We start from the raw sequence: 12,274 nt of genomic DNA on the forward strand, positions 1-12,274 counted from the left end.
GTGTCTCCCGATGTACGTAGGTGGCGTCACATGAACAAAAGACTTGGTAAATGCCACTTAATGTGTTCTTCTTTATGCAATGACTTTTGTAATGACTTAAAGAATTTCTCCATTTCAGGAAGGTTTAGACTAACTTTTAAGTTATGTCTTTTGCTAATTTTGTCCATTTGTACGAAATACTTGGAGAGAGAGGGAAGGAAAAACAATGGGATTATCTCTTCGTCTTTTTTTTTATCCTCATTGCATCTTCTAAAAATGTTGAGATCATTTTGTTTCCCCATTACCATCATCGTATTGTAACCATTAATAGGACCTAATTTGGTAATTCAATTACAAGTTCCTTTGTAAAATCTTGAAGAGTTACCAATCTATATGCTCTGATATATATATGTTGATCCAAATGTGTGCCCTGGTGACGTAAAGCTTTATGAATGAAAATATCACTAGAGGATTTTTTTTTTCTTTCCCTGAATTGGACATTCAAAAGTAACATCTAAAAACTTGATGACACTTTTCTTTTTTCCAGTTTATGTGTGAACTTAATTTTAGTGTCTATTCCATCTAGCTTTTCCAAACGAAAGTACAGTTGTTCGTATTTTTAACAAATCACAAGGGTATCGTCTGCGTACCGAAAATATTTAATGTATTTTAATTCTGGTTTATCTAGAATGCTCACTTCATTATGTTAGCGAATACAAGCGATAAAGGACTACCTATGGCAGGACCATCCTTTTGCCAAAAACACCATTTCTCAAATTTAAAGTAATTTTGTAAACATAATTCTCACATTTGGTTTAAGTTATAAATTTTGTAGGTCATTGAATTTATTGTATCTATGCCGTTTTTTAAACCCAGATAAATACTAAATTAAAAGGTATGGAAGTAAACATATCTACTATATCTACTGAAGGTAATTTTAATTGATCAGCATTGACTATAGACCACATCTCAGTTTTAACCTCAAGGTTATTGCTCCATTAACATTATATTTATATTTTGATGTACTTTCCGAAATGTATTGGCATATCCACTATGCTAATTTGCACGCTGGATGGAATCGATCGGAAATGATGGGGCTTATCAGTATTCCCTCTTGGTTTAATTTGGGCATCACGTAAATTACAGGCAATGTTGGGGCGTCAATTTTTATTTTAATTTCAATTTCGACCAGAATATTATTTGAAATATAGGAAAAAATATAATTGGAAGGAACATTATTTAGATGAATAGTTAATTAGTACGTCTTTCTGTCAGTTTGTTTCAGCGAGTAGGAAGTCTACAAAGCTACATGTGCACGTCGCTTTCAGGTGGGAACACTACTGATCTGTTTTAGCCACGTTGAGACATGTCTCTCTGTAGGTTGTTTGATGGAGAGAGAACTTTTCTTCTCCAATCTTGAAAAATAAAATTATTTAGAAATTTAATATACCATTATTGCTATTCCAAGTGTCTAGGAAAAGATGTGCTTATAATTTTGTTTTTAAGATTTATTTATTTATTTTTTTTTTTGTAGTTGGCATTGGAAACTACTTGCTAATGTGTATCATCTTCATTAATATAATTTTCTTCACTCAGAAAATTGTTGTGCTAACTATATTTTAGAATACATTCCATTGCTGCATTTTGAAATGCGTATTTCGACATCACTATAAAGGACATTTATTTTTGAAACAAAACCTTTAAGTACAAACTTCGCTTGTCATTTTATGTCAAACTAAATGCATAAGCAGAAATTTAATGTTGAACAGTGTTATTATTCAGATATGCAGTGTAAAATTAGATTATACTTACTTTCTTCATTTCTTCCCAGAAACATTCTGTATACTTGTAAGCTCTTTCACACCTGTCGGTAGAAGCTGAAATTGAAAATAAAAACAGTCATTTCTCGGAAAATAACTTTTACTACTTACTTGTAACTATCAAGTACTTTTTTTATTTTCTAAAGATTATGGAACAACAAACATATAGAAACAATTATTACAAGTTAATAAAGTAAGTTTAATTTCAACAATTATCAATTTATGTATTTCATTTAATTTTCACTGAGACATTTGCAGTTAAATAAGCTTTTAGCAAACGTTGCAGTAAGAATATTAGCAATTCTGATGATGAATGTAATCAGCTACCTTTAAATTCCAGTTTAAACAAATAAAACACAGATAAAACATCAAAAGTTTGATTTATTTAATTATCACTTTGCATTTTTTTTAGAAAGAATCATTAAAATATGTTCTTTTTGTCAAAAGGTAAGTTTCTGCCTTTGTCTTTCCAATTAAGCTCTGTTTGACTTTAGAAAGATGGCTTACTATCCCAATATGGAAACACAGTATATAATTAGGAAATTCAATTAGGACAATTAATTGAGTTTACTTTACTACGAGATGCTTTTTGTCTCTTAAATGTATCCTTGAAGTACAAAAAATGGCTTTCACTAGGAATAGAGCCTGTGATGACGATAATATGAAATTATTGGTAGCTCCAAATTAGAAAATTTTCTTAGAAAGTATGTTTGATTATAAGAGATGAGCTAGTAGGGAAAAATAAAGTAAAAGGATCCTTAATGACAAATTGATTTTCGAGTATGTAATATACCATTACAGTTGAAAGTAATGGCAATTTTTTTTTTACGCACCCTGTACCTAGCAATTTTTTTTTTCAATTTCGGTTTAGCTACACAATTTATTTACTCCCTTTACTTCGAATTAAATACAATGAATCGAAAGGTTTCTTTAATAACCATATTCCCACTGTATAATATATTTATTTATATTTTGATTGAGTGTAAATCCCATTTACGGATATATAACTTGAATAGTTACAAGGTTTACCATTCTGACGTCATACCGAAACATAGTTCTGTCATTGGATATAAATTTCCTTAATTTCAGACCAATGTAGATTTTGGCCAGGTACCTAATCTTTCCCTCACCCCCTCTCACTAGTCCATAGTCACTTTCAGATCCGGTTATATCTGGATTTGCCAAATTTCCATTCGCTTTGTAATTTCCGCGGCTAAAGTTTTCTTTCTGATTGGAGGAATTCTCTTACCTCTGGCTTTTTCGGCGCAATGTTATCAGAACAATCGACGACACCCTACAAGGAGCAGCTTGTGAATTTTGTGCTACATATTTTTCGGGAAGAATTCCAATTTACAAGGACAACTAAGGTAACATATAATGTAATCCAATAGTTAAAGATTTACAACAGAATAGGAGCCCGAAAAATCCGCAAATTTTGGTAAAGAAGCTGCAATTCAGTGAAATAACAAATTCCAGTTCTGTTTACTAGGAAGCCATGTTTGCTGCCTATCGAGAATAGACAACAGTGAAAGAGTGACTTTACTTTTTTTTTTATTTCAAACTCAAGTAGGGATTAGGGAAATTACGACCTGTTTGGTGCATGTTGTTCGTGTATTAAGTAAATGTGACTTTCTATTATTTATTCAGTAATCGCATGTACGTAGGTTTGATGGTTGTAAAGTGAATAATAATAATGGCAGCTTAAGTTAGCTTAAAAGGGCTCCTATCCCCTTTTCCAAATTGAACCAGTTTCTAGCGGGGGAATGGGTTAGTTATTGTTCGTTTTAGGGCCTTTTCCCCTTTCAGGGGAAGGGTCCCTCCATAAACCTCGTTAAGGTGCCCCCCGGGCATCAATTTTTGGCAATCATTATGTAAACAATTGGTCAGGTCAATTAGACCTAGTGTTACTTTTCTCATTTTTGACCCCTTTTAAATTAAATAGAGCCGACTGTATATATCGACGAGGGAGTAATGTATTTTAAATTTAATGTGTTAGGTTATTTTCGTCAACATGCATGTAACTAAATGGTGCATGTTTAGTTTAGTTAGTTGTCTTTATGTATAGTACTAACAGTGGTGTATGTAGTTAGTAGTTTTGTGTGAGTGTGTGAATTTTCGATTTGGACAGTGTATAAATATGCTTTAATTTAGTACCATTTTTCTAACATAAATAAACCAGAGTAAATATTAAATTTCTGATTAATGAGTACAAGTATATATTTCAGTACACGGTAAATTATGCCTCCACTACAGCGCCATAGCGTCAGTTTTCGGTAGTCAATTGTTTGTTGACAGTACGACATCGCATGACTTAGTGATTTAGATTGTTTGATTTTGGACAGTTATTCTCAAATTACTTCCCGTGGACATGGTTTTCGGTTCGGATGAGTATACCTTCGTATAAAATAGCATGAGATCTTACTGTACTGAAAATTTCAGCTTGCTAGGTCCAATAGTAAATGAATAATCCGCTGAAATAAAGAACACCTATTTTCTTAATAGAAGTAAAGTCCATATGCTGTTACTGTTCGTTTAAAAATGTAGTATTAAATTCTTTTTCTCTCCCGTGGCTGTAGAAAATTCCATTGTTGCTTCAGTTTTATCAACAAATCAGAAATAGATTAATCGTTGACAATTTAACTTTCCGTAAATACATGTATGATTTTTTTTTAAACCTGCAAAGTAAATACAATTTGGGTGCTTCGAAATAAAGAGTACGTGGTTCGATGAATGTGATCGTGTGGTGGTTTGAGCGTGATAGATTGTGATAGTTATATATATATATTTATTACTGCGTAATGTAAATATGTGTATGGCCTGCGTGTAAAATGTACGAAATAGGGTGTTTATAAAATATTACTTCGTGCGAAAATTAGTAGATAATGAATGAATGTAATGAAATGTTAATAATATGATATATAATATGAATAAGATGATGACCCCTATAGTTAAATGGATAGGCCTAGTAAATTTTATATAGTGAAAATATGAATATGTTTACGAAGAAAGAAAGAAAAAAAAAATCTCTCGCGTTTTGACTTCCACACCAGTGCATTCATCCAACCGAGTTTGCTACTTGGATAGTAAATTATAGTTGGGAATTGTGTGTTACTTTGCATTTATGTACCTCCTAACAACAGCCCCAGATCTTAAAACTTTCAATAGATAGGGTAGCATCATGTGGGAATTACTTCTAAAGGTTGACAGAAATGATAATTAAGAAAACCAACTGCTATATTCTGTGATCATCGAAAAGTACAGGTTTCGGTCATTTATACCTCTAACATTCATTGCCTCTCAGAGATTTTTTTTTTTTTTGTCGCTTACCTTATTTAGTTATTGTGCGGTGTTCATATAACTCAGTTCGGACTATCCGATTAAATTAACTGCTACTAAATTTAGCGTACCCGGATGTCGACCCCTAGTCCCCTTAAGTATTTTTCATGTCTTTTCTTAGTTTAATTAGATGAGGGAAATTAACGACGTCCCAGACGGTGGCATGTCTGCGCTGGGTAGCCATCGGTGATGTTTCGGTAATTGAAATCACCGATCCAAAATTCAGTTTATTTATTTAATTTTTTTTTTAATTTTGGCGAATTACTAATTAGGGATACCTTAGCTATTACTCTAATTTCATCCCTATTCTGGAATCTTCTAGTTTCCAAGAGGTCGGATGATTTTTTTTTCTTTTCTTGAAATTCTAAATTAGCGCCTTCTCTAACCTTCCGGACGATTTCCGGGAACCTGCTGGTTTGGGCCGGATACGGGGATCGGATTTCAATCTTACAACCAAATTCTTGTGGGATTGGGATCTGATGGACACAGAACTTGCATCCTTGGCAGCAGGGCGTTCCTTGAGTCTACGTATTTGAGTAGACCACCCTTTTGGCATGTTAAGAATATTTTGGCTATGGATTTGTTGAGATAGAAATTCGACTTTCGTCTTTGTAGCGTTAGTTATTTCCCACTTAAGTCTTTGGCGCCACTATTCTTCGTCTTCCTTCTTCTCTATCTCTCTCTGTCTTCATTACTTCGAGATTTTTTTTTTTTAATTTTTCAACCTTGCCCCCCCCCCCCCCCCGATTTCTGAAACTCATGAAAACGTACAATATTCATATAACTTATTTCGATCGTATGTACTAACTGAGACATCGAGGGATGCAATTCGTGGAGGTATTACAGCACAACTCAGGACCATTTCCGCGATATTTAATCCACCACGGGAGAAATTGACGGGAAGGTACACTATGCTTTTAGATTCCTAGAGACCTTTGTTATTCATTGATCATACAACTTATATCAATTGATTACTGATTTCTGGTTTTTATTTCTATTGATTGGTCATATAGTGTGTATGTATTAATAGTTTGGGCCCACTAGTTTCGAATAACATTGATTTTTTTTTCCTGTATATACATCTATATATGTACTTACATAGTTTTAAAAGTTACGTGCCTGCTCTATTTGTTGCATTTTCCACTTCTTATGTCAACTTATTAAATAACACCAACTTATTTTTTTTTTATATACGCGAATCTTTAGTAAATTGAAAATGATTATTGATTATCGGGTTTATACATATAAAATACAATGTTGCAACCTTATGAAGGAAAAAGGTGAATTTTGATAGTCAGGGTTTTTGTTTTGTCTTTGAGCCAAATAAATATAAACATTTATAAAATATGAATACTTGTCGAATATGAACGGTTATGTAGAATTTAAACGTCGACAAAATACTACGATGGATATTAAAGTGAAATTTATTGTATTGAATAATATGAATATATATATATACGAGTATGTATGTAATGGGCTCGGTATTTACCCTGGTTTTGTTTAGGTTGCCATAGGTTTTTGACACCCGACCTTTACCAACTATTTGTGACATACAGTGTTACCGCGTATATTGTAATAAATTACATTTTGTTGAGTGGTTACTGATGTCTGTAACTATTAAAGTTGAATATAATGTTAAATACCGCATGTGAATAAAACAAGTAGCGGGTCGTAAGATAAATAAGAATAACCCTAATCCTTACCCAAATTTACTTTGCGAGTGAAATTAGCAACCTACGAAACAGTGCGCCCCTCCAACGACTTTTTCCATCAGTAAAACATGGAACAAATCCTTCCCCTACGATCGGACACCAAACTATTCAGTATCTAGAATTTTTGACTACAAGATCTATACTAGGGAAAAATTTAGTGATCTTAAATTCAACGAACTAAAATCTGTTTAATAAGTTAATGAGAATACCGGAATATGGAAATATGTTCCCAATATCTGTGACTGGATTTGATAAGTTTTCCTTAATATTGACAAACTTTGAAATTTTAGATAAAGTGCGTCGAGTGACGAAATGAGAAATATAAATATATATGTGATATGAAGCGACTATTTGTCTATAGCTAAAACAAAAACAATTAAACACTCTCATGGACACAAACCACAGTGCGAAAAGAGAGTTGGAAAAAGGAGCTATTATCGATGTAAGAACAAAGACTCATAAAATCGTCGAAATGTCTCCTCTTGGGACAGAGACCTAATAAAATGTTACTAAAGTGTTTTTTTTTTAAGAATGATTAACCAATTATATATATATATATATATTTTTTTTATTTTTTCTTTCTTTTTCCGCAACGATATATATAGATTCATTACACTGAATCCTAAATGTATTGATCTTTGAATTTTTTTTATTTTTTGTCTTTCATTTTTTTTCTTTTCCTTTTGTCAAATTCTCTTTTATGTAATGCAACTTTTAATATATATATAGGAAGAGAAATGTGTTATTTGGTCTTGATAAAATTAGCGAATTTCTATGCATGTTAATGAAACATTCTTTCCATGTATTAAATTTTTTCCCTGTTATGTCCAACTAATTTTGCTTTTATTGAAATGTAATAAATGTATATAGTAATGTAGTTAGGTTAGTTTAATTTAACTAAATACAACCCGAAGTATACATTGTCCTGTATGAATGTGTGTGTGAGTGAAATGTAGGTTTAGTATTAAGTGCATCCATTATTTTGACATATATGTGTGATTTAATATAATTAATGGTAGTTATCAATTAAACTCATTGAATGTTAATACTAACTTAAGTTGGCTCTATGAAGGAAGTAAAAAGGACCGAAGTAGCCTGAACGAATGATCATCATGAGAGAACTGTGAGAGTCAAAATCTTCTACGAATATGTAATACTCTGACTTTTTTTTTTTCTTTGTGGTCGATTCTAACATGCCATCAACTTCGTCGTTTATTTTTCAAATATTGGATATTAGTGGAAATATTGAATAAACTGTAGAATTAAACTTTCTCATCTATCTCAGATCTAGATCGGGATAATTTGGTAGTTAGGGTTAAATGGATCTAGATCGGGGATGTATGGGTTAACATGTGTCTACCGTTGATCACGTTAATACCAGATATTCAACTAATAGCTATTGGAAATGATCACAATTAGATAATTATTCGCTTTCCTTTACCATATTCCTTAAAATATCTAGTAACAGTTTTCCCTTTATCACCTTCTTACTTTACATCTTTCCTCTTCTATCTTCTTTCTTGTCTTCATCTTCTTCTTCTATTTTTTTTTAATAAAACTGGAAGGGGGGTCGTGACTGGGAATTCTATATGTAATAAACACGGTCATGTATTTATTTATTTTACTTTATTTTCTTTAGAAGTCCGAAAAAAAGTTTTCTCGTTTCGATCGAACCTAGTATGTTCGAAATTAAGAAATGGAAATTATATTCCAATGTAATTAGGCATAAGCTGATAGCTTCATGAACACCCCACCAGGGGTGAAGGGTTCCCACTCACGACTTATTTCTGTGCATCACCTTTGTTGCAGATTTTTTTTTTTTTCTCAATCAGTTGTAGATTGACGCGCAGCGACAGGATTCGTTGTTATGGCAACAGTGGTTGCTGTGGCAACGGCCCCTTTTTCCAGTTTTAAGTACACAAATCGAAAGGGTATTTTAGAAGACAACAATAAGTTCCCAACTTTCTTATTAAAAAAAAAAAAAAAAAAAAAAAAAAGTGAAAACAGAACTTAGTAAGTTTTACTTCTACATGAACTACATGAGAGTGGAAATGTAATTTCTGACTCAGTTCCAAGTGAACACGAAGAAAGGACCACTGAAAAGAAACTATTCTTCTAAATTTTCTAATTTTAATGGTCACGAAAGAAACTTTTGATACTGATATTGTTGACACTGATTACATTTACTGATACTGTTGACAGACAAAATATAATAATAATAATAATAATAATAATAATAATAATAATAATAATAATAATAATAATAATAATAAACAAATAAATACAAACATACATAAGTAAATAGAAGAGGAAAACAGCCCAACCCAAATGCAAGAACGGTACTTTTTTTTTCTTAATAATGGAGATGAATGTAAATTTACTTCCATAAGAGTAAGTTGATATATGTTGTTTCATACTGTAAATATTATTGTACGTTGTTTTACTACTTTTACTACTAGAACTATGCAATGAAGACTTTTGAATGGAACTAGATCGGATGAGAGACAGAGTATTTCAGTTTTTCTCTCAAGATAACTTCTTTTTTAATATTCTTCAAGAAAAACACATTCACTTCTAACATTAAAATTTAAACTACCATTGTTATCGACTCCTTTCTTCTGATTTTAGAGCATCCAACTGGATATGGTGAGGCACTCTGTCTCACAAGTGAAAAATGGTTTTACGTATACTTAAAAGTAGTAAAAGAATATGTCAGGAATAAGCAAATTGTAAATACAGAATGATCCACATTAATACTATAGGACGCCACAAATGCTGCAAGAACGGAAATTCTTGCTATTGATTAGGGTAATAAATACTCAGCAAAAGGAATAGCTAAACATCCAAATTCAACGTATCTTTCAATTTATCAATGAAACCTGGACCGCAGGATACGCTTACCATCGGGAATTGTGCCTGACAAGCAGGTGTTCTACCACCGCCAAAGAATTTGAATATAGATTTCAATCTAATGTTCTGATCCTGAAAATATGAAATTTGAACAATGAAAATGTGGAAAATTGAAATAGAAAAAGGGTGATGACCAAGTAATATTTTAGTTGTATTGTTTAATATCGAAAATTAAGAAAGAAGGAAGAACTATCATAGGAACAACCGATGTTGTAGTTCGGATACTCGGATTTACTTGGTAAAGTTGCTGGTGCAATACATTTCCATTGACACAAGCGATATAGGAATATATACCGGTATGTTCCTGTTTCCTTAAGCATTCTTCAGAAAAAATAACTCACACTCTGGTTGAGCTTATATAATATTATATTAAATGGGTTTTAGTAATTTTATCTAATATGGATGTTTTTGATTTTATTAGAGTTTAGCATCCCTTGCAGTAGTGAAGCTATATGATACCTGGACGTATAGTTTAACTTGGGATTCGGACCAAATGAGGTCCCGTCGGGAATTGAACCCAGGCCCTCCCCCCACTAAAAGCGCATACGCTATTCACATAGCCAGGAGAGAGTTCAAGGATATTTTTGAGTTCGAGCATTGTATATGTGACTCACTTAATAAGCCAGAAAATTTCGCTCCTTTAGACATAATATCGTATCACTTTTTAAATATAAAAGTAGCACAACTCAAATTCGTCAACTTTTCAGGAGAGCAATTTCAATTTCAGTGCTGCAGTTAACAGGGAAGAACAAATGACACAATTACTGACTGAAGAGGAGGGAAATGTGTACCTTCAGCTGCGATGTTTTTATACAGCATTCTTCTAGCCTTTAGAATTATTTCCAACATCTTATTTCAACAAAGGTCATTTCATTTTTGAACTGTGTTACTTCTCTTTTAAAGAAGTGAATAGCGTATAGAAGCTCCTGTTGGATCGTATAAGGCCTTTTCAGTTGTTTCGAGCTCGTGTCCAAAAGATTATGTAAGTTATCTATTCATTAGCGAAGTGTTGTACAAGCTGATGGTGATTCTAATATTGTTTGTGTTCTTACCTACATTACTTGAACCGATGTATCAACTGAAGTACATTTTGACAGGAGTCACATATTTCCTTGCTTCAATTAATACCGATTTTCTGGCATATACTAAGTTGGCGAAACCTTCATTAAGTAGTTGAACAACTGATTCAATAAACATTTTACAGATTTCCAGATACCGGTATTCATTCCTCCCTAAACTTAACATCTAGACTTACATGTTGTGGAAGACTATACATGTGCACACATCACTTATCTTCTCTAGATTTCTCTGTTGTAGCCACTTTTGAACATGAAACCTTGGGCGGCTGAGCGGACAAAGAAGGGCATTTGTCCTCTGTATTTTTGAGAAGATATATAGACAGAAGTTTTTTAAAGAAAAAAATATAAAAGATGCTGTAATAATATTGTTTCATAGATGGCTCCTTACCATTCCTTGAAAATCCCCTTCCCTCCCAAGCTAGATTGCAACAAAAACCCACGGCTGCTTAATGCATGGAACAACAAGTAAATAGAGGAAATAACTCGAATCTACTTACCTAATGTTGTACACCTAAACATTAATCGTCGAAGAACATCAGTGCGGGTGATTTGTTTTTCTAACACATGTCTCATAGTAGTCAGTTCAAAACCACCATCTTCATCCATCTGTTAGAAAGAAAATGATAAGGTAAATGAAACAGTGAATTAATGAATTTCTCGTTTCTAATTAATTGTTTAACAATTGAACAGTAATTGTTGATAATCATAGATTTTTTTTTCGTTCGAAGAATTATCTTAAAAATTCACTAATACTTTTTAAACACACACACACACTATCTATTATATAAAAGAGAACGCACAAATCCTTTGTTAGCTCATCACGCTAATACGGCTGAACCAATTTCTTTCATTTTTGGGGGGTTATTAGGATTTGGACCCTAGATGGTTTTTATCATATCACTTTAATTTTTAATTACCAGTGTCTTGAGATAATTGACCATTCAAGTGTGCATAACGTACAAATCCTTTGTTAGTTCATCATAGGTATAAAAATAAACGTATTTATATGCAACCCGCATGACCGTGTCACTCGGCGGGTTAACATAAATGACAGGCGCTATAATGTTAACATTTACTGCAATTTGAAAGCGAAAAAGTAAAAATTATCTAAGTAACAAAGTTTATTGCGTTCCGGGGTGACCGCAGCGAAGCGGGGCGGGTTAACATAAATGACAGGCGATATAATGTTAACATTTACTGCAATCTTCTATGGTTTTTATCATATCACTTGAAAGCGAAAAAGTAAAAATTATCTAAGTAACAAAGTTTATTGCGTTCCGGGGTGACCGCAGCGAAGCGGGGTGAACGCTGCTAGTAGTTAATATAACCATTGCAATAATTGCTAACTTACTATTGTATATGTCATTAAACTATATTTACTGTTCGAATTTAGTAATCTAAGTTTTCGTGGTAATATTCATGAAGAAATGGTCCACTA

General features: G+C 32.6%; 1 protein-coding gene across 1 annotated transcript in view; it reads right to left on the bottom strand.

The window, feature by feature from the left end:
- The window catches only part of LOC145693184 (general odorant-binding protein 69a-like), a 50,502-nt gene that overhangs the window by 6,113 nt on the left and 32,115 nt on the right, over positions 1-12,274 (bottom strand). Inside the window, exons 5-6 of the mRNA XM_081768953.1 lie at positions 11,334-11,442; positions 1,792-1,856 (exon numbers count right to left, since the gene is read on the bottom strand). Of these exons, the coding sequence (XP_081625079.1) occupies positions 1,792-1,856; positions 11,334-11,442 (174 nt within the window). The remainder of the gene's footprint in view (positions 1-1,791; positions 1,857-11,333; positions 11,443-12,274) is intronic.

The sequence above is a fragment of the Thermobia domestica genome, chromosome 8 (genome assembly GCF_964235325.1).
Source record: "Thermobia domestica chromosome 8, izTheDome1.hap1.1, whole genome shotgun sequence".
Lineage (NCBI taxonomy): Eukaryota > Metazoa > Arthropoda > Insecta > Zygentoma > Lepismatidae > Thermobia > Thermobia domestica.